General features: G+C 41.5%; 1 protein-coding gene across 5 annotated transcripts in view; it reads left to right on the top strand.

The window, feature by feature from the left end:
• mlxipl (MLX interacting protein like) overlaps positions 1–23,753 on the top strand; it is a 28,687-nt gene extending 4,934 nt beyond the window's left edge. The window contains exons 5-17 of one of the 5 annotated variants that reach the window (XR_004502074.2): positions 1,744–1,785; positions 7,283–7,460; positions 7,873–7,953; positions 11,379–11,530; positions 12,911–13,514; positions 13,600–13,673; positions 15,095–15,365; positions 17,370–17,464; positions 17,596–17,718; positions 17,907–18,034; positions 19,882–20,005; positions 22,462–22,586; positions 23,306–23,446. Coding sequence is in view for 4 of the 5 variants with exons in the window: in XM_033634331.2 (XP_033490222.1) it covers positions 1,744–1,785; positions 7,283–7,460; positions 7,873–7,953; positions 11,379–11,530; positions 12,911–13,514; positions 13,600–13,673; positions 15,095–15,365; positions 17,370–17,464; positions 17,596–17,718; positions 17,907–18,034; positions 19,882–20,005; positions 22,457–22,586; positions 23,306–23,475 (2,172 nt within the window). In the remaining variant the exon portion in view is untranslated. Of the gene's footprint in view, positions 1–1,743; positions 1,786–7,282; positions 7,461–7,872; positions 7,954–11,378; positions 11,531–12,910; positions 13,515–13,599; positions 13,674–15,094; positions 15,366–17,369; positions 17,465–17,595; positions 17,719–17,906; positions 18,035–19,881; positions 20,006–22,456; positions 22,587–23,305 lie in introns of all 5 variants that reach the window. The other 4 variants (XM_033634344.2, XM_033634338.2, XM_033634331.2 and 1 more) reach the window with 4 other exon arrangements.
• The last annotated feature ends 48 nt before the right edge of the window (positions 23,754–23,801 follow it).

Genomic DNA, 23,801 nt, shown 5'->3' with positions numbered 1-23,801 from the left:
TTATCTCTACAATATTTTTAGCAATGCTAGCAGCATGGCTGTTGGTTGCTCCAGACTGAAAAATCTCAACTATTGGTTGATCTGAAATTTGGTACAGGCATTCATGGTTCCCAGAGGATAATTCCTTTGGAGATTCCCTGACTTTTTTTACAAGTAGGGTTCACATTTGTGGTTTTGAGAATGATATCTTGACATTATTGGATGGATAGGATTGCTGCAAAATTTGCTACTCTGGAGATCCTCTGATGTTTCCATTAGCACCTTCAGCAGGTCAAAGTTTTCACTTATCCCAACAAAGACCTCCACATCTACAAGACAGATCAGCACTAAGCCTTTTACAGATGTTCATGGTTACCACATGATATATCAGAAGACCTTTCTTGATCATGCAAGTTTTCCTCTAGAATTGCAATTGCAATTTTATTTATTTCTCAAGGGGGACAATGTACATTAATGAACATTTTCACAGAAATTAAAAAAACGTAAATGCTCCCAACTGCAGCTAGGGGCTGATTTCCATTGCTAGTCCCCTCGCCAGATGGTGCAGGCAAATGTTCCTAAAAAATTAAATAACCATCGGCATGTTCCCCTCATGATGAATTTTAAAAATATTTTCAGCACCATCATCAGGCCAAAATTCAAATACTGTCCAGTATTCAAGTTTATGACCAAATACCTGCAGAACTACTGACATTCCTGTTAGCCTTAGCTTTACTTTGTGTTAAGGTCCACATAATTAGCCAATGTTAGCATATAAATTGCTAAGCTAAGATGGTGACCATAGTTAATATTATACCAGCAGAGCATAGTTGTAAGGGTTATTTTTGATTAAACAAATGTTTTATTACTATATTTGAAACTTGAAACCATTTTTAATGGAAGTATGCGTAAAAAGCCTAACTTTTGAAAATAACTAAGATAAAGTTGAAATTTTCTGTCCAGTTGCATTTTTTTTCCAATATTATAGATAAGCAAATGTTCACATAACCTCCAATTTTAATATCACGGTATACCCAGAAACCGGTATACCATTGTAACCCTATTGAGTACACTTATGCAGACTTTGACAGGGAGATGTTGTTTCAAGTCAAACATGGCCGTTGAGTACTTAATGGAAAGGACGACTGCAAGGTCGATCAGATTTTCTTCTTTTTAGCGAATTGTAACTTCGCGGAGCATTATTGCCAACATTTAACAACGATGTCACTTTCCAAAATATATGCTTGCTCTATCTTTATGTTGACTACTTGGCGTCTTTCGTATTCATTTATTTTGTATTAAAAATGAATGTGTTGGCATGGCATGTTTCAACAACTATGAAGCTTATCAAATATCTGACCTCAAATCCAGAACTAAAATCTGCTACAGTGAAGATGACAATTCAACAAGCGTAAACACCAAATGTAGCTTACGCCCATAGATCGTATAGCTAACGCCACAACACATGCAATGTCAGTGCCTGATGATATAATGTGCTGCTGTTAGCTAGCTCGCAAGCTAACGTAAGTATTCGCGTTATCATATACAGTAGCAAATTGTTGAGGTGTTGGTGAAAAATACACATGTACATATATTTGCGCAATGTTCAATGTAATACTCAGACAACATTTCACAAATTTAAAATGTGTTTGTGGTCCCACCTCAAAAGTACACAAGTATCTGATTTAAGGTGATTTAATACACAGCATTAGTCTCATTTATTACCAGATATAACTACACTGTTTCTCTTCTTCTCTTTTGCAGCTTCAGAAAAAGAAGGATGATATTTTATCAATGCTACAAGAGGTATGACAGAAGTCCTACTTTAGTATTATTCAATTGTTAATTTCTTACTTTAAGCCTTGGAATAACTCTAATGCAGACAGATATTGATTTTGACCCCTTGGCTGATTGACCCAGGCTCCAGTGTGTGTTGCTGACCTGCCAGCATTGTTTACTTTTGACTCCACGCAACTATTTTTAGCACGTGGATTTAGCCTCCCTCTGTTGACCAGAGAGGATGGAAAAAAAAAGAAAAACAGAAACGTGCAAAACAACTTGCGTCATGGCCCGGCACTTGTAGGCAAACACATATTGATTTCCAGCAGCGACAATACCCTACACCCCTCCAGGCTTTATCTTTATTCAGGTGAAATAGCTGTAGAATTTAATGCCATTTAATCAAATCTGACCTACTTCCAGCAGCGCTTTGTAAACGCTGAGCAGTGAGTATGACAGTGACGTCACTGTGGCACCAACAAACAAAGCATCAGCAGATAAACATGGAGGTGGAAGGAAGGCAAAGAAAGGGAGGGACCTTGGGGAAGCACCTCATACATGATAGTATTCACATGAGAATGTGACATGTGCCCTCGCAAGTCACAGCCCACTATTCCTTCATTCACCTTTGGCATCATTATTTCATTCACTCTCAGATGCACTGTGTCGATGGAAGCCCAGGTATTAACTCAGGTCAAACACAATATCCGACTGTCTGTCTGCAGCCCAAACTGTTGTGCGGCACTTGACAGGGCACATATCAGCACTAAGTTTACAGGTCAAAGATCACTAAACCAGGTTTTTATGCTCAGTGTTCTCGAAGCGTTATCTCGCCTTTCTCTCAACAGATTACATCCACTGGCAGGAAAAACATCTCAGTAAAACCCAGGGGTTGTTTTTAGTGTTATTTCATATACTTTAAATCAGGTTTCAGCTCTCAGTGACCCAGTGGAAAATTCAATTGGCTATATAATTTTAGCTTCAGCTCCATTCTCTTCACAGACTCTTTAACATTTGGCATCATCTTTCAAGACAAATTGCATTCTATACTGTCAGTCCTCATATTGAAACTCAGTTAAAGTGAAACACAGTTCTGATAAGTTACCAAATCAAGTCATAAATAAAGGCAATAACAGGAAAGCCGTGCTTTAGCTGGAGTGAACTGCACAACCTATGAGAGGTCTGTATATTGATTTAGATAGAATATTACCATTGTTTTATAGCCATGCAAGCAGTGTGACCCTGGAAATGTTGGTCAGTCCACCTCATTGGTCCAGACTGAAATATTTCAACATCTATTGGATGAATTGCCATGAAAACTTGTGCAGACATTCATGTTATCCAGAGCAGTCGTTCTCAACCAGGGGCCATATTCACAAAGCTTCCTAGTGCTAAGACCTGCCCCGAGTGAAATTCTTGTTAAGATAAAAGTTATTCACAGAGCATCTTAGCCCTTAACAGAGCTCCTAAGGTGAAAAACTGTTAGGAGCAGGGAGGAGGACTTTTAAGAGTCAAGAGTTTCTTAATCAGAGGAGAAAAAGGCAGAAAGACAAAGAGGAAGGAGAAATATTCTCCAAATGCTGTATGATAGTGAGTTAATGAAATATTACAGATTAGATTGTGTAGGGATAATATGTGGTTAATCTCATTAGGGGTTTGCACACATTCCCACCTAATGCTATAACACCTGAAATAAAATCAACAGAGATCAACAGTAAGATATTTGGAAAACTGGAAAAATGCAGCAGTGCAGCAGTGATGACTTGGGTCTGTCTCAACCTTCCATCAGCAGTGACAACACTTTCAAAGTCTCATGTTGTCAGCAGTTTATTTCATTTCCACTGGGTGTCCACACCTTGCAGGCTCACAAAGGGGTTTGTCTGTGACAACCAATCACATCTGTTAAAAGCAAGCATCACCCCTAGCAACGGGGTCAACCACACGTCCTCATGAAGATAAAAGTTTCTGTCCCTTCCTTGCTCAGAGTTGCTCCGAGAACTTTCCTGAATCACTCCTAAGCTAGGACTCCTTACTAAAAGTTTTTAGGCTAAGCTAGGAGCTCTCTGAGAGTGTTCTCAGAATGTTTGTAAATACGGCCCCTGGGGACTTGAGGGATTCGCTGGGAGTCCCCAGAAAAATGGGGATTTAATTCACAATAGAATGAGCCCAGTGTGAGTAAGAGTCATAAGAGTGACTGTTCTGATCATAGTATCACAGTTCACAGTTATCTCCGCAGCTGAAGTTGTCAGCTGAAGAATTCAGGGGCCATATTCACGAACATTCTGAGAGCTCCTAACTTAGCCTAAACATTTTTAGTAAGGAGTCATAGCCTAGGAGTGATTCAGGAAAGTTCTCAGAGCAACTCTGAGTAAGGAAGGGACAGAAAACTTTATCTCAGTGAGGAGGTGTGGTTGACCCCATTGCTAGGGGTGATGCTTGCTTTTAACAGATGTGATTGGTTGTCACAGACACGCCCTTTTGTGAGCCTGCAAGGTGTGGACACCCAGTGGAAATGAAATGACCTGCTGACTTTGAAGGTGTTGTCATTGTTACTGTGATCATTGCTGATGGAAGGGACACTGCTGCATTGTTGCATTTTTCCGGTTTTCCAAATATCTTAGTGTTGTGATCTTTTTTTTTTTTAAACCGGAAAAATGCAACACTGCTGCATTGTTGCATTTTTCCGGTTTTCCAAATATCTTAGTGTTGTGATCATTTTTTTTTTTCTGGCATTATCGCATTAGGTGGTATCCCTAATGAGATCAGCCACACATTATCCCTGCACAATCTAATCTGTAGCATCTCATGAAATCACTGGCATCAAACATTTGGAGAACATTTCTCTGACCTCTTTGTGTTTCCACTATTTTCTCCTCTGCTTAAGAAACACTTAAACCTCTTAAGAGTCATCCTCTCTGCTCCTAACAGTTTTTCACCTTAGGAGCTCTTTTAAGGTCTAAGATGCTCTGTGAATAACTTTTGTCTTTACAAGGACCTAGTCTAAATTTTAAGGGGAAATTTTAAGAAGAATTCACAATTCTAAGAATTGTCTTAGAATTTGGTCACTAGCAGCAGCTTTGTGAATACGACCCCTGATGTATGTGTCCCCCAAAAGAGGTGTTTGGCATTAAAAAATCTCTGCCTGTGTAATTTAGTTTCATCCAACATCTAATTTCTACATACTTTATTTATTGTCTTGTCATCTCCCTTCATCTCCGCATATCTCCTATCATTTCACATGAAAATATATTTAATGCACTGTAACACCTTGTTGCAGGAAACACCTAAAAAAATGTAAATAATGCCCATCGGAAGTGATAGAGGCTGAGGCAGCAGCAGCAGCAGTGCGTGTTAGTCGGGGCCTCAGGTCTTCTTGTTTGCCTGCACGTGAGTGTGGCTGCCAGAATTAGGTCAGGGACAAAAGGCTGCTGCTCTTATTGAAATGGTGAGACATCAAAATAAAGAAATGAACAAAGCCGACATAATGATAACCTGTAAGAGGCTAGTGTTTTTGAACAATATGTCAAAACTGCTTTTTCATCATGCACAGCCCACACACACACAAACACACACACACACACACACACACACACACACACACTCATGCATGCATGCATGCATATGCACACAACAATCTTACCTTATTTCTACTTGCACACACTTATGTTCTCCCTCAAAGAAAACAAATTGAGAGGTAAACGAATAAATTGTAAGAAGGGATGTCGTCTGCTTAGACGTAATCAAAACAGTTTCCGGCTCTATCTGGGCTTCCCTATAAATGTGGCGTCAGACTTAGAAGTGGAGGGTAAAGACAAGAAGGAAGAGGGTGAAGCAAAGCGGCTCAAACAGAGAGACAAGGACCAGTCTGGAGCTTCATTTTCTGTGAGTGTTTTACTGGGTTTTAGGAAGAGAATGGGTACTTGGAAAATGTTGGCCTAACATGTCGTGCTTGATGTGATAGTGGAGGACACGCAACTGCAATTTTTTTTTTAGTTTGTGGATGTAAATTGTGTTTCAGTGAGTTGGCATTTTCATATTTTTACGGGTAACTGGATCCACTTATTTTGCCAGCCCAATCACCAGAAGAAAATGTATGCATTGTACATTTCTGCAAACCATGAATGTTATATTTGCACATTTCTTACGGATCATATCAGCATTTCTAAAGTGACATGGTATATGAGCTGACTTTGTCACTCGGAGGTGGAGCGGATGGTGGATGGCCTGACACCTGGGTGATGTGCCTGCCAAGCTGCAGACCACTGTTTGAGAGCAACAAACGACAAAACCAGTTGTGATTTACTGAGTCATTGCTGTGTTTTCTGCAGCTTTTTAGGAATTAAACATGGAGTTTTTGGAGCAACCTGTCTCTGTCTTTTACAACAGCTTTTTAGGCACTAAACGTGGGTGTTTTGTAGCAACCTGTCTCTGTTTTTTACAACAGCTTTTTAGGCACTAAACGTGGGTGTTTTGTAGCAACCTGTCTCTGTTTTTTACAACAGCTTTTAGGCACCAAACATGGGTGTTTTGTAGCAACCTGTCACTATGTTTCCAGCAGCGTTTTAGAACTCAAATGTGGGTTTTTTAGCAACTCGTTGCTGTTGTTCCAGCAGCTTTTAGGCACCAAACACGGGTGTTTTGTAGCAACCTTTCATTGTGTTTCCTGTAGCTTTTTAGGCACCAAACATGGATGTTTTGTAGCAACCCATCATTGTGTTTTTAGTGGCTTTTTAAGACCCAAACGTCGGTGTTTGTAGCAACCCGTCACTGTGTTTCCAGCAGGTTTCAGTCACCAAACATGGGTGTTTTGTAGCAACCTGTCACCGTGTTTGCCGCAGCTTTTTAGAAACCAAACATGGGTGTTTTATAGCAACCTGTTGCTGTGTTTCCAGTGGCTTTTAGGCGCCAAACATGGGTGTTTTGTCGCAACCTGTCAAAGTGTCTCCAGTGAATTTTAGCCACCAAACATGGTTGTCACTATGTTTCCAGCCAGCTTTTTAGGCACCAAGCGTGGGTGTCTTGAAACGTCCAGTCGCTGTTTTTCCAAAAGGGATAGTGCCATTAAAAGCGGTTGTTGTTTACTGAGACATAGCTGCTTGTCCAGCAGGGATTGTGCACCCAAACTTGGTATTTTAAGCCAAAATGTGATATTTTCTGAACCATAACCAAGTAGTTTTTGTGCCTAAACAAAACCACGTTAACCACAGCGTTGAAGTTTCAATGTATTCACTACATATAAGGTGCAAATACAACATATCTGTAGTTTGAATAGATGTACTGTACAATGCCAACATTTCTTAGTATCTAATATATCTAACCATACTATATGCTGTAGCTTGAACTTTCTCAGTGCAAAAAAACAGGACAGGCTTTTGGGAGTCATTACCTTTCACGCTTTCCATACAACACCAAATGCTGGACATATGCCTTTTCAGTCATGTTTGTAGGGAGCACTCTAGTGGATAAATCAGGGATTGACTGTTCACTAAAAGTTGACCTTGTGTTTGGATCTGATGTGCTCCAGGGTCAGATCTGCCAGGCCAAGCTGGAGAAATGGTCCAATCAGATGTACCAGGAGCCTGAGGCTGCACCGGCAGAGGTCCACATGTTTGACCTGGACTGCCTCCTGTCCGATATCTCCGACACCCTGTTCACCATGACACAAAAGCAGCCATGTCCCTGGGCCAGTGACCGACACGACAGTGAGTAGTCAGTACTCTGAGTGAACTTCAGCTGTGACTTTGTACTGGTCTCAAAACTAAATCAAATCATTGAAAGTGTTTTTTAAAGAAAGGATGGACACCTCGTGGCCTGTGAGCTGCATGACAGGATTAAAACAGTTACAACAAAATATAACACCTTGGCTTTTTGTTGAGGGAACAAGGGCAACGCTAACATCTGCGACTATATTGTTTTAATGTCATATAAAAAATACTTTTTCAGGGGCTTTAATATTCACTTGGTGTGGCTGATGGGTCACATGGGTCAGCAAATCAGCCAAAGGAAGCCACCCTACCAATAAGGAAATTCCCTATGATGAAAGAAAGCACTCACAATAAGGCAGACACATTAACAGACTCACTCACTCATATAAGATGTTCTCTTCCTCCTCAGCGTACACCAGCAATGCTGATATAATCCAGCCAGGCCTGACTCCACTGCAGCCCAACCTAGATGATTTCATGGATATACCAGGTACTCTCTACCTGTCCATCTGTCTGTCTGTCTGTCTGTAGGTCAGTACCCCTGACTGATTTTGTGTCTGAGTATCCATCCAGTTTCAGCTATCACTGTGGCACATGTGTGCTGGATTTAGTGCAGAAAAATATATTTGATAGTTGATAGAAGACGTGTGAACTGATCTCGATAAGACATGGGTCATTAATCATTAACCTTTCAGCCTGAGAGTTTAGTGTCTATATTCTGACAAGCCACAGAACGAGGCTCTTATCCTTACTCATGTATTTTCCCATGGACAAAAAAAAATTAAAACAAAGTAATGTATTCTAGAATTAAATCTTACAATCTGAATTTGAGGTTTAATTGCTTAATGCAGAGGTTTGAATTTTTGATGCGTAAATTGTTTTTCTACTGTAGATGGCTTTTGCATCGAACAATCGGTTCTCGAGTGACACTCCTTCGTTTATGTGCTGTGTCTGCACTATATTATTTGGTCCTCAGAGGTTAGATGGGGGGCAAAGGCAGGGTGAAGCCTGGAGAATGGGGAAGTGGAAGAGGATGTATTTAGCTATGAGGCCAGGGGAAATAAAGGGATGGGCTGAGAGATGGTGGGATTTCCTTCTAAAACCAGCTTTTGATGACCTCTGAAGAAGATCATTCTGATGGTTACCTAAGCAGATTTGTAGCTTCATTTTGAGCAAAGTCGTTTTCCATGGCCTTTCATGACTCTAGTGCTGGAAAATGATTTAAATATTTTTATTTATTTAGGCTATTAATCTTATTTCTGCACATAGCATCATCAGAAAGGCTGAGGGAGGGAAGGAGCAAGAGACACTTTGTCCTCCTTATATTCGTCTTGCAAAAGAAAAGTCTGTGTTGCTGCTGCTTTTTTTAAACCCATCTGTCGCCTGCATCCAGGCGCTGCCTCCACGTCACACAATAGACTACAACTACCAAAAAGAACGGCGCAGCGCTATGATCCACCTCACACACAAACTAGCAAACAAACGCTCACCTGACACAATCAAGTAGCTCTGTCTCCCACACATGCAGCGCAGAACTGGATTGCACATGTGCTACTGCGGTCATTACATTCATCTCACAGACTGATTTAGCATAGTATGTGCAACATATAAATCGATGTCACACTGTTGACTGACAACAGACAAATTTAACAGAAGAGCAGCTCTGTGTCTCTCTGAGTGTAGATGGAGAACATGTGAGTGAGTGAGTGAGTGAGAGAGGAGAGATGCACACTGGCATAGCTTTTCAGAAGAACAGTGTTATGCAACTTGACCCTATATTGATACAAACATTTCAGACCTTTTAATTCCTTGTGAACCTCTGCATAGTTTGAGATCCTCGGGCAGAGGTCTGCTGTTTGTTGCAAAGTCCAGACTGAAGACTAAAGGAGACGCAGGTTTTGAAATCAGGGCCCCGTGGCTCAGGGACGACTTAGCAGAAAGCATATCCTGATTTTATCAGCGCTGTCTGTTTCAATGCTATTGAGAGACAGGGAAAGTTTACGATACACCTTAATTGATCCCCAGTGGGGAAATTCACCCATGGCTGCTTTCCAGTCAGCTCGACCGCAAAAAGACAGAAAGCTGAAGAGTTTATTTTTTTGCTCAGGGGCACAATGGCTGTGGTTGTTGTGGTCTTTGTGTTGCTCTCAGTGAAGCAGTCCTGCAGCCCCGTGGCTACAAGTCAGCCTTTGTAACCCACAGACAACCTGCTGCCCACTGCTGTAATATGTGTGTATGTGTGTATGTGTGTGTTGGGGGGTGTTTGTTCTCACAGCATTGGCAGGGGCCTCAGGGATCAGCTGTCTGCCTCTCTTTTGGTCACAAGATCCAGGGAGCTAGTGAGTGTCTGTCAGAGCGACACGGCCTTGAGTTTAATTTATGCAGACTGCTTCTCTTAAATGGAAATACAGTCAGATCACTTCTCTGAGGCATGCCACTAGTTTCTCCTCACTGAGATGAAAACACACGCTGGTATGTACTTTCAGACTGTGTCACAATTTTTTGCGGTGTGTTCACAGAGCTCGTGTTGTACTGGATTTTGAATACCGTATGTGTTCATGACATGAAATCAAAGTTTCATCGACAGAAGCCAGTGAGTTCGTATTTGTCTCTCCAGCTGGTGAGAACTTGGTTTGACTTCGGTGCCGTCAGATGTAAGGACACAGTTTCAATCACGGATGGCAGCTTGGCACAGTCAGTCGCCAGTGTGGCTCCACAAATATGTGACCTGGCAGATATGAAGCTGAATGACCACATCATACAGAGCGCCTCACTGCATTTTGTCTGATGTTTTGGCTCTGTGCTTTTATATTTTTGTTTTTGTTGTTTGAATTACTGAACTGAAGCCATGACTGTGATATCAGACAGCAGACTGACAGTAGTAATTCCAGGAGACTTTCAGCCATATCTGTTACATAAACGGAAGCATTTTGCGCCTGTGGTGACACGTCATTTGAGGTGGCAAAAATAAGTCAACCCAATCTCTGGAAAAATGTTGGCATTGCATGTTTCTGCATATCACAAGTGTTATTATGTGGCAGATATGTTGAAACTTTACAATTCAATAACACTGTGGTGAAGATGTGGTTGGATTTAGGCACAAAAAACACTTAATTCTAGTTAGAAAAAGATCACGTTTTAGCTTAAAATACCGGGTATTGGGGGGCGCAGTCCCTGCTGGAAAAACAGCGATGTCTTGGTAAAAAGACAACCACTTTTTGTGCTACTATCCTCACTGGAAAAACAGCAATGGGTTGCTAAAAACCACCCACATTTAGAGGCTGTAGAGCTGCAGGAAACATAGTGATAGGTCCCTAAAAAGGAACTTTCATTTTGTGTTGATTTTGGCGGTCCCTGTGGACAAAAGTGGTAGTGTCTCCATGAGCCCCCTTGCCTCGTGTCATGAAGATCTAGCTAGCTAGCAGGTGCAAACGCACAACGTAAATTCAAATATTGACATGAAACTACGCCTCACAATGTATTTAAAGATTAAAAAAGACATATCTCCTGCCTGTCTAGGAGGAAGGGGTTAGCGATTTTGAATTCTTCCAGGTCTCGCAATTCTCTACATCTGTTAAGATGTAGTGCTAGTTTGGTGAATTCTTTTTGTCTTCTCTTTGCTGATCCTGCTGCCGTTTCAGCCATAACTACAAAATATAAAGTCAAAAATAAAATTCTCTAAAGAAAAATTTCCCACTGCTTCCTTTTAACTAGAAATGTAAGCGTAGGCTCTTCAGTCTGCGTGCTATGGATTGTTTAGTCTGATTTGGCGGGGAATCAGACCCGGGGACAGGCACTAAGAGCTAATCTTCTCGCTGAGAACCATGTGATAGTTTTCTTGGCCTGTTTTCGTGTGTGTATCGTCTTTATTGTCACACCTGACAGTCTGATTAACAGTGTGCGTTCTTTCCTCAGATATCTTTATGAACTACAGGGGCCAGCCCTCTGAGCAGACTGGTTTTGCTGACTGTGGCTATTTTGAGAGCTCACCCAACACAGCATTCGCTCCAGTTCCCTCCCCTGTGGTGACAACTCCTCAGCTACTTATCGACACCCAGCTGGCTCAGGTACTGACGCTGTGAACAGCTCCTCCTCCTATTTGTGACGTGTAACGCTGCAGGAATACTTCATTAGCAACCAATTGTGCTGTTGTACAGACGCAGAGAGCGACGGTGTTATCTTGAGATTAACAAAGCCGTACTTCCCGACCTTGAGATCTCAAAAATAGGATTCTGACACAAAAGAAGGGTCAGAGGGTCTCTCCCAGGAAAAAATTGTTTCTTAGACTTTGTTACCTGCACTCTGGTGACTTTTAAAGAATGGAAATAACCAAATATAATGTATAAGATCAGCATTTTGATGTTTAAAGTATTTAATTTGAATGCCTAAGCAGGGCTTAACGGTCTCTAGAAGATAGCTGGACACCACGCCGCAGCAGAAGAGGGCAAGCCAGCCCCCCCAGGGCACCCCTCAGATCCCTGCTAGAGCATCCCGTCAGACTTACACATACATAAGTCATACGTGGTCAGTGCAGAGATGAGGTGTCTGTCGGCAGCTGTACCCAACTCATGCGGGTACGACGGGCTCTCTCAAGGGTCAGAGAAGGGGGGAGATAGGGGAAGCACACTTTTAGAGTCATAGGCTTTATACACATTGTGTAAGTTGAGGTGACTTTTCCTTTAAATTTCTTAAAATCTGTACAGTAAAGCCATATGAACCTTTGTCTGTTCCTAGTCAGGGTCGTCCTGTACAGGGATCCATTGGAAATTTCAGCTAATCTACGTCGGAACGGTTTTTATGGCAGGCCAAAGGTAATTAATTGATGATATTTTAAATCTGGAGCTACCTTTATTTAAATATAATACTATAAATATATCTTTTAACATTTCCATGCTGACCTTGTTATGTGTTTCCAACAGGTTGCTTTAGCTTGGCATATCAAATGTGTAGTGACTAGTATCAATGAAAAAAGCGGCTAAGAGGCTGAGTAGGCTTGTAACTGTGACGCGTTCAATAAAATCCATGCTGAAGTCCAAAGATGTGTTTTATGGTGATATAATAAACAAACAACTGAGATAACCAAAGCAAACTGAGATTAAATGATATGATCTGAGCCAAAAGCCACCACACCAGTGAATGAACAGGTAAAATAATGTGAAACCACACCCACCCCTGTGACAAGTACAATTACCTCAAGTGAAAGTGACCAAAAGAATGTGTGCAGCCTAAACAAATAATAAACAACAGAGGTTAATTACACACTCTGGCTCCTACAAAATGTGATCTGTGGTCTTTCTTCATCCTTTTTGGCTGCTCCAAGTTATTTTCTCTTGATTATTCTCTTGAATTATTTTGTTGTCTTGCAAAATCAGCGTTTTGTTTTCTCAAGAATCGACATAATGAAACAGGAGAAGCTTTGTTATCTCATCTTATGCTTTTTTCTCCAGCCAAATCTGTCATCTGACAATTTGCTTCAGCCCTCCTCCTCTAACACCAGGCTAGACCAGACCGGGCAGGGCCAGGATTGTGGTGAATACAACACGTCTAGCATCCCATCAGGCGCCATGCCGTATGGACATCAGTCATACCCTGATCCTTCCGTTTCTGTAGCATTCAGCTCCAGCATCGAGCAGCCGCCCTCTTCGAGTATTGCTTTTTTCTACCCACTACCCTGCCACAAGTTTGGTTACTACACAACAACCAGCGTGACCCCCACCGTCATCACTCACACCGCCTCCACCACGGGGGCCCAGGGCTCTGTGCACCAGGCTCATGGCTACCCTCACACAGGGGACACTTACCCCCTGACTCCCTGCCAATCACTCAGTTACTCAGCCACCGTGTCTGACCCGGTCCACGCAGCGCAGCCCTCCGTCACCGCGGCCCACTGCTTCTCAGTCCCGGAGCAGGTGGCTGTCACAGGAGTCAGAGGGAAGCACAAGCAGAAGACAGGGGGAGTGAGGACAGTCAGTTCCTCGATGGTCCCCCCGTCCACCACACCCACACCCACCAGCTGCCTGGCTAAGCTGCTCTCCTCCGGCACCCGTGAACGTGAGTCACATCCGTCCCATGCTCTGTCTTTAACATCAGATTTTGTCTGGAAAAATGAACTCACTGCTGGTTTTTGTGCTTTCAGGGAAGCCAGCACTAGGATTTGATGCTCCTCTTGTGGCGGTCAAAGGTCAGAGGTCATCATCTCCCAGCTCCTCGGTGAGCCTGTCTCTTAGTATCACAAGTGTAGGGTTCATTTCAGTTGATAACCGCCTTAAAAAGCTGTAAAAACAAGACATTGAGGTTTAACGGGGGGGTTGTGGACTGAACAATTTCTTGGCAGACCATAAAGACCTCCTAGGAGTCCAGGAAGTTTGTCTTGTACAGATATGAAAGTGATATTAAGCGTTTTATTTAAAGCTCAGTTCTGACCCAAGATTTGCGACGAGACGCAACCATTTTATAATATTGCAGAGAAAAGCCGTAGTGGTATGATTTGGCTCATCTCAGCTCAGTCAGGCCGGCTGATAAAGTCATCGGTGAGTAAGCTTGTGAAGTCGTGAGTGCCTGGATGTAGACTGTAAGGCACGTCATTTGTTTGAACATCCAGTCGGTTGTTGGTTTGTTGTTCTGACAACAGCCCCTCATCCCCGCCAAGCCCAAGTCTGTCACTTTACATTCCTGCTGTTGATGCATATGTTGGTCTCCATCCTCAAAGCGAGTCGGTGTTTCATGATTGGCTGCTGATGCTGCTCGCTGTATGGGTGCATGTCACATGAGTGCGTGTAATGTGTTAGGAAGCATCGAGAGTTGTTGTTATGTAGACAATGAATCATCTTGTTTCATCCCATTGGTGTGAACTGGCAGGTTTTTAGAACGTTCCAGACCAGTTACAAGGGCAGCAGTAACTCAGAGGTAGAGCAGGTCGTCTACTCATCGGAAGATCGATGGTTCGATCCCTGATTCCTCTAGTTCACATGTCGAAGTATCCTTGGGCAAGATTCTGAACCCCAAATTGCTTCTTATCGCTGTACCATCAGCGTGTGAATGTGATGTAGTGTAACAGTGCTTTGAGTGGTCAGAAGACTAGAAACGTGCTATGTAAGTGCAGTCCATTTACTTTTTCTTTTTTTTTTACCATTTCTCATTGCAAATAGTTGCAAGTTTAAACTTGTCTCATCACAAATCTTTAGTCTGCACTGAGCTTAACTGTCTGCAAGATAGCAAAAGAGTGTGTTTCCAAAAAAGTCAGGTACCTAGTGCCTGTTATGGTTCAGGTTCAACAATTTACATTATTTTACCTTGGAATTATTTATTAGGATGACTAAACTCTTGTTCTTTTCACTTGTACCTTCATTTTCTACCATTTGTTATTGCCAGTAGTAAGTATTTTATCATGTTTTATCATCATATATCATATTTTATCATCTGTATGACTCCAAACACACATGTAACATCACCATCATCAAATGTGCAAGCTCAGTTTGTGGCAAAGGAAAGAGTTATAGAGTAAATACTTGCCTACATATTGGGTTTTAATAAGGTCAGAAGAAAAGTTAAGGAAATCTTGTCTAGCATTCTCTTTAGAAGAAAAACATTTTTCAAAAGGCACCTCTGAGTAGAGACTGTGTGTTGTTCAGCAGTCAAGCAGCAGCACACATGTTGGAGAGGCCTCATCACAGCTGCAGCATGAAGCTGGTTGGCCTGCAGGGATCCCAGTGCTCACACCTCTTCACAGCCAGAGTGCCACCCTGGGTCACAGCGGACCCCATGCCAGCACCTCCAGAGGCTCAGCGGTTTCCGCCCTGCTCTCCCACAGCTCCACACAACCCAGCACCACCCTCCTTATTCCCAAGACTGAGAAACTATCTCCTGTGCAGCTCTATGGCACCGACAGGAGCAGCTTAACAGGTGTGACCTGTGTGAAACAACATCCTGCTTTTTACAAATGCAATTAGGAATCAGAGAAATCAAGAAATCTTCTTTTAACTGGTGAATGATAACATGATCGCGGCTCAGACCATGATGTACGATCATGTAACCCTGGTACAGAGTAGTGGCTCCAGTGCTCCATTCTCTGCCCAGATGCAAGATAAAAATGTGGGCATTGTACATTTCTGAAAACCACAAATACAATACATTTGCACGTTTCATATGTATCGTATCAAAGGTTTCTAAAGCGACATAGTATATGAGCTGACTTTGTGATTTGGCAAATCACAGCTTTTTTTTCCTGTGCTTTCAGGCACCAAACATGGGTGTTTTGTAGCGACTTGTCACTGTGTATCCAGCAGCATTTTAGCCACCAAACGAGGCTGTTTTGTAGCGACCTGTTGCTGTTTTTTTCAGGGGCTTTTTTGGCACCAAACATCAATGTTTTATAGCAACTCATCACTGTTTATCCAGCAGCTTTTAGCCACCAAATGAGGCTGTTTTGTAGCAACCTGCTATTGTTTTTTCAGCAGCTTTTCCGGCACCAAACAAGGGTGTTTTGTAGCAATCCCTCACTGTTTTTCCAGCTGTTTTTTAGGCACTAAACATCAGTGTTTTGTAGCGACTCATCACTGTTTATCCAGCAGCTTTTTAGCCACCAAACAAGGGTGTTTTGTAACAACCTGTCACTGTTTTTCCAGCGGCTTTTTAGGCACCAAACATCAATGTTTTATAGCAACTCATCACTGTTTATCCAGCAGCTTTTTAGCCACCAAATAAGGGTGTTTTGTAGCAACCCGTTGCTGATCTTCCAGCTTCATTCCTAGATTGTCAAATACCAACATTTTGAGTTGGCAGTCAGCCCGAACCACCAACCCAAAGCGTAAGCATTTGACAACCTGGGAATGAGACGCAACAATCAACTGTCTTTCCCCAGAATTACATACAGTACCTTTAAAGGACATGCAGCTGAGTTTGTCATTGTACTCCACGCTGTGTGTGCATATATCAACAACATAGGTGAAGGTCTTGTGCAGTAAGAGAATATGCAGTTACAAACAACTAATGTGCATGTGTGAGAGGGGCACATTTTTGGACCAGTCCAAACAATAAGCCTGGCTACATGAGCTCTGCAGAGATAAGGATCCATTTTTTAGTTTGTGAATAGATTATATTGTTAATCAGAATATTAAAATGGAGTGTAAAATCATAAATCTTTATACATTTTTTAACCTCCAATCAATGAATGAAAAAACTAAAAAGCTTTTTTAATTGTTCCCCTTTTCACCAATCAGCTGATAAGATAAATTAAAACTTAATTTTTTTGACTCACAAACCTAATGGACTAATCACTGCTCTGGACATCCATGACGATGCACATCTCATCAGCATATATGCATAAGAAATGTTTGAAATGTGGTGAGTAAAATGGGGAATACATGTATATAAATGATTAAATGCATGCCAAGGCCAAACAATTAGGATAATGAATTGAAATGAGTTGAAAGTAAAATGAGCAAGTGAAAGAGAAATAGAAAAATAAAGTTTTAATTGACAAACTTTCCCTTTTGTCTTCAGTTACATTTTTGACTTGTCTGAAAACACTTTGCTAAATTTGTGTTTGTTTGGGGACTGTAATTATCACACAGCATAATGTGTGTGTTAAAATCTTCCAACAACACTTGGACAATTTTAGTTTCTTCTTTATGTTGTCATTAACTGTGGGTGAATCTGGCTAAAATGTCAGTCAAATAAACCTTGTTGTAGAAATATAAACTAAAATCCAAGTATGCCAGCATCACTAGCCATTGCATATTGTATAACTTTGTAATTTAAATCACAGTTTGTACATGAAGAGAGTTTGGGTGCATATAAGTATACTGTTGATAAGTGATTTGTGCATGAGAACTTGTGTGCATGTAGCGGTCATTACGTTTCCCTGCAGATACAACAAATACATTTTATTATCTGTCTTTCTTTTAGTTAATTTTCCAGGACATCCAGGCCAAACGTCACCACCAAACCCTGACTCCCCACACTCATGCTTCTCAGCACATGGGAAGATAGAATCAAGTAAGGTAGGACACACTGTTGTTTTTTTATATTAATATAATCAAGTTTTTGCTATACAAGTGAAGAGGAAACTGATCGTTGACTCAGAATGTGAAGTGTGATGTGCATATTTCTACATTGCATATGTTATCTACAGCAAACAGAGACCAGGAGGATAACTCACATCTCAGCTGAGCAGAAGAGACGCTTCAACATCAAACTGGGTTTTGACACGTTACATAACCTTGTGACAACGCTCAGCTCTCAGCCAAGCATAAAGGTACTGTTGGGCGACATGCAGCTGCGTTAGAAAGAGGAGGGGTATCACTAAAACAGCTGAGTTGATGCACAGTTTAACTGGAATAAGATGTAAGAGCAGATAAGGAACCAACCACAGTAATACTGAGTATTTGTTAGTAACTGAGTTGTATTTCTGACATGTGTTGATCCCTCTGTCTGCTGGCACAGATCAGTAAAGCCACCACGCTGCAGAAGACCGCCGAATACATCAGTAAGATGCAGCAGGAGAGAGCTCAGCTGCACGACGAGGCTCAGAGACTCAGAGAAGAGATCCAGCTCCTCAACTCTGCTATCAAGTGAGATTTTTAGCCAGCCTTGATTTCTGTGTTTGAGTGTGTGTGTTTCAAGCAGCAAACCCCAGGACTGAAAATTGAAGCCAACGCAGAGGTGCCAAAAACTGCAGTTCCACAAATGGCCACTTGAGACTGGCTCTAGAAATGGGACAGTACTCTTAGACCCCCATGTTAAAATGCCCAGCTATACAGCAGAAATAAACATGTTTACAGCCTGGTAAAAAAATGTTTTTCATCTCTATAGCTTGTTTCCTAAATTTAATTAAGGCTTTAAGTTATGCATTATTAAGAGTGTGGCTGCCTTAGTGACGTGTGGATGCCATCCGTTAAGAAGCTGCTACCATAGCAAAAATGTTGGGTAGCTAACATAACCATGACGCAACCCCAGATTCACAGAGTATCCAGGATGGCAACAATGCAAAACTCGAGGCTTCAAAACCATGGATACATTAAGAGACCTAGGTACAGCATTGGAGGCGGGCCCCTGCTCATTCCAATGAAAGTTTCGCATGAAGCCAAAAACGCTCTATTTCCGCTGTATGAAATTACCTGACTCTTCCACATCATAGGGCCCAAAGAGCAGGCACATTAAAGACTTATGGCAGAGGAGTGCAGCCGAGGGGCTAACTTTCGCCGGCTAAACAGCTAACTTCTGGTTAAGCACTCTGCTAATTTGAATGGGGATAAAATAATTTCATCATACAGCTCTTCTAGACTTTCTAAATGTTATTGGATCAAATGGCTCAAATGCTGATAGTAAAACAAGTCATTTGCAGGGGTTGTGATGTCTTTTTCACAATGTAAATCAATGGGGAAAAGTCTTTTTGAGCCCCATGGCATCACATGACAAACCCTGACGGTGTAGTTCCGCTTCTGAATACAATGTAAAATTGGCTTCAAAGTCCTGGGGCTTGTTCAAAACAAAAGTCCACAGTGGCTACGTTCATTATTTTATACAGTCTATGGTGTGTGTGTGCGCGTGTAGGCATGTGAAGTATGCAGGATAGGATTGGATGGATATTTTGATTTAATGTTATACAGAGGTGATCTTGAGGTTTCATTAAAAGGATCTTTTAACTTCCATTGAAAGTGTTGTCCATTTAGAGGTGGTGACATTTTAATGCTTTGTGATGTAAATGTCTTGCTTTTTATTTTATTTTCTGTTAGCTTTGCTGACAGACAGCCGACTAGCCATGCTAGCATGCAGATACATAGCGCCCACTGACCATCCGGTCTCCATCTGTCAGCTAGCTGTTCTGCACTGTGCACCACCTGCGTCAGGAGCTAGCTAGTGGCACCGCTCATTAGCAAATTACTGCTGGTAACTGTGAAATGACGGTAGCCAATCTCTGGTCTTCCCCACAGATCTACCCGCGACTGAATGGCTGTATTTTAAGCCACTAAACCCTTTTTAGCATTGTTTATTATGTTAGCACCACAAGCTGTGCTAACTCTGCTAATGGTGCAGAGTGACAACATAGCCAGCAATGCTAAATGAAGCTGCTTACTCACTGGGGTGATGTGGGGGGAGACTGGAGGGTGGGAACAAAGTTTCCACAGCAATGCTGTTGGGTCAGGACAGCATTACTAGAGGTAATCAGCAAATAAAAGCTGCCGCAAGCTAGCTCCCACCAGATCAGGGTGGTGCACAGTGCAGACTTAAGAGTATTCTTGGCGGTTAATCGATTAACAATTAATCGCTGACATCCCTAGTCTCAATGTACGTATGGGCACCAGACAGTTGATTTAAGACAGACTTGAAAAATTGTGAACTTATCCTTTAATATCAGTACTGGTCTCTCCCCGCTGATATGAAGATGCACCACACTACTTTGTGTCTCTTCATGCAGTGTGTGCCAGCAGCAGCTACCAGCCACCGGCGTGCCCATCACACGGCAGCGCTTTGACCACATGAGGCAGAAGTTCAGAGAGTATGTCCAGGTGCAGACGCTGCAGAACTGGAAGTTCTGGATCGTATCCTTATTAATGTAAATCTGTCATCGGGTCATTATAAACATACTGCCACAACTTAACACAACTTAAAAACCTCTGCATAGATAATGTGACTACAATAATACTCCAGTGCTGAGTGCTAAATGTGCCCGTCTGTTTCTGTGTGTGGGGCTCTTATGTGTCAGTACTTTGCAGCATCAACTGGCTTCTTCAGACTTTGGGGTAATACCAAATTTTGTTTTTCTCCCTAAACGTTTTCTTTGAATCCAAATGAACTAATTACATCAAGCATACAGAGAAGGATGCTGTTTTTAAAGTGTAGCAGGGAATTGGAGCTTTTACTTTGGTGCAGTATGTGACAGTAAGTGACCAAAACTTAGTCTTTGTACAGATAAGTATGCTAATGTTCTAATTCATACAAAGCACATTATTCATCTGGGACGTCTTGGTGTAATCAGGCAGATCAAATAAATGCCTGTGCATGGCAAATTCCAGTTGCATGAAAAAAGTAATATTAATCCATAACTCTTTCCCTAATGATCACCAATCCGTTACTGCTGCCCTTATCTTGCAGGAAGATAAGACGATCAGATTACCATTTTATCATCTTTGTGTGGTGCACAAAAACACCTTGAGGGTGTTTTCTTTCCATGAATATTAAGGTTTTTTTCTCTGCTCCCTCAGGAGGTTGAGCATTTATCTCACTGCTGATAAAAGGAGTTAAAAACAAAGTTCTCTAAGAGAATCTTTTCTCTTTACAGAGGGTCAAAACAGCAGTGTTTACTGTACTGTATGTCTCACTGCTCACTTTTTTTGCCTCTCCATGGACAGCGCTATACAACAAAAAGAGTTGACTTATTTTATCTTTATTGAACACTAGTTTAGTGCTGCCTCCAGAACAATGAGCCACTGAGGTGCAGTGTTAAGACTGAAATAACTATTAGAGAAGACAAAACAATTAGCTCCCAGGTCGACACCCCTTCCTCCTAATATGTTTAGGAAAGGGTCCGCAGGTCTTAAGAAACTTGGGGTGTCATTTAGCCATTTTTAGGAGGAAACTGATATCCACTCTCTCAGGATAACCCTTTTCTCTATGACCATACCAAACATCAGGGCTTGTTCTAATGCTGAGGGGGGAAGAGTCAAAGAGTAGCTGGATCAACCCAAAGTCACAGAGAGACTGTCGGGGATTATCTGTGTGCTGTATATGTTGCTGTAAAAATTAGAAATGTTATCCCAAAAACTCTTTAGCCTGGGGAAAGACCAGAACCTTTTCGAGTAACATTTACTTAAAAAAAACTGTTTTAAAGGTGTATATCTGCTGTAGGAACCAATGGGCTTGTGACTGAGGATAGGGAAGTGTATAGAAAGACGTACTAACACTTGGTTCTGTTCTTTTCTTGGGGACTTGTTGACAACAAGGAAGCTGTAGAATAACACCAGCTTTTAAACATAGTGAAGCACTTTGCTGTGGACATCACCTAAGACACTTTTTTGTCTTTATTTGCACAAAGAAAATATAGAAAACGACAGGGACTAGACATACAAAGATAAAGACATTTGGCTTGTTTGGCCTTTTCTTTTTATTGATATTGTTAGGTTTTAAATTGTTTTATTGCTGTTGTTTTTGTGTGGCCTCTGGGAAGACGAGCAAAGGATAGAATTCAAAACAAAGATGGTAAAAATGATGCTACAGCATGATCAAACACAACAAATAAACAATAGGGGTATCACTATACTGAAAATAAAGACAGAAATAAATATGTTTTTTAGGCAAAAACAGCCCAGTTGCCAGAGGAAAATGTTGGTGTAGTACGTTTCTGCAAACCACGAATACATTACATTTCTCTTACGAATCATTTTTAAAGTGACGTAGTATATGAGCAGACATTGTCATCAGAATGTGAAGGGGATGGTGGATGGCGTGACACCTCGGCCAGACGCCTGCCAAACTGCAGGCCACAGTTTGAGACCAACAAACAACAAAACTGGCTCTTTTTTTAGCAAGACATCACTGTGTTTCCTGTAGCTTTTTAGTCACCAAACATGCGTGTTTTGTAGTGACCTGTCATTGTTTTTCAAGCGGGGATAGTGCTACAAAATGTGGCTGTTTTTTACCGAGACATCACTGCATTTCCTGCTGGGGTTGTGCCCTGAAAAACAAGTATATCAGCCAAAACATGATCTTTTCCTAACCTTAACCAAGTGTTTATGTGCCTAAACCTAACTACACATTAACCACAGTGTTGTTTAGATGTAAAGTTTCAATGTATTCGCTACATAATAATGTGCAAACCTAACATATCCATGGTTTGTAGAAACATAGAATGGCAGCATTTATTCTAGTGATAAACAGAGGAAGGAGGACTGTAATTTAAGTCACTGTGCAATGCTTCATTATCAATTCAGTAACGTTAGAAAAACAAGAACTCTGATGAGTCACATTGACATTTTTCCTCAACTCACTGTCAGTTCAGTATCATCATCGAGCCGCTGTTTGAATCCTATAATGGAATGGTGTCCACTGCCAGTGTGGAGGACCTGTGTCGGTCCACTCTGTCCTGGCTGGACCAACACTGTTCCCTGCCTGCCCTAAGACCCAGTGAGTCCAGCTGCTTCCTCTAAACCAGTGGTTCTCCTCAACTGGTCTATCCTCAGGACCCACATTTTTGCTCAGTCATTAAGTCGTGACCCAAATTTTTGACTCTCCGCTCAAATCTATTTCACAGACACCTCCATGAAATTTTATGGCTTTTTTCATGAAATACAGTAGTCTTTTGGCGCGTATTCGTGTCTGTTCATCATCTTTGCATTGACTATTGTATGTAATATACAGACTAACATTTTGAGAATTTCTAGAAAATATTTTTAGAAAAGAAGTTGTAAAATTACATGAACAAAACTGCAATATTTTGCAAAAATTTTTTAGAAAAAAGTCGTAATATTTTGAAAAAGAAATCATAAAATTTTGAGAAAAAAGTACGATTTCAAGGAAAAATCATACAATTTTGAAAAAAGTCAAAGTATTGAGAAATAATCATTCAATTTTGAGACAAAAATCGCAAAACTAAGAAAAGGTCATCAAATTTTTAGAAAAAAGTTGTAAAATTTTGAGAAAAAAAGTGACAATATTTCACAAAAGATCTGTGAATCCCAAACTCTACATTCAAAATGACCCCGCCGCCCACTTTTGGGTCCCGACCCACCAGTTGAGAACCACTACTCTAAACGTATAGTTTGATAGTACTGCGATCATTCCATAAGTTTCCAGCTGCTATGTCACATTATCTGTAATCTGTGTTTCTCTGTGTGCCCCCTCAGTGGTTCTGAGTTCACTCCGCCTCCTGAGTACCACCACGGCCATCCTGACAGACCCCAGCCTCCTGCCGGAGCAGGCCACCGTCGCTGTCACCCAGGGCGACCCCGCTGCTGCCGCTGCCCTGCACCACTCCTTACAGCCTGCCACCCGGGACAACGTACACCCCATGTGACCCTGACGAACACTCAGTGGAAACGCACAGGAGACCACGAGTCAGAGGAGGGCAGATGGAAAGATTGAAAAAGACTCAGAGACTTTTAATAATGCATAATCACATTCCAATAAAACTCACCAGCTGCAGAAAGAATGTATCCCAGTTCACCCAAAAATCACAGGAGCTACATGTGATCTGTGCTTAAATTCTAATGAAAGCATAATGTTCTGTACACATGTAGTTATTTCTCAGACGCAAAATCATTCTGTTTAATTTAAGTAATTTGGTTACATCAACTGACGACTGCATTTATTCTCATTCCTTTCACATCTCAGGTTAACTTT

The sequence above is a fragment of the Epinephelus lanceolatus genome, chromosome 11 (assembly GCF_041903045.1).
Source record: "Epinephelus lanceolatus isolate andai-2023 chromosome 11, ASM4190304v1, whole genome shotgun sequence".
Lineage (NCBI taxonomy): Eukaryota > Metazoa > Chordata > Actinopteri > Perciformes > Serranidae > Epinephelus > Epinephelus lanceolatus.
This window is presented reverse-complemented; position numbering and strand designations above follow the sequence as displayed.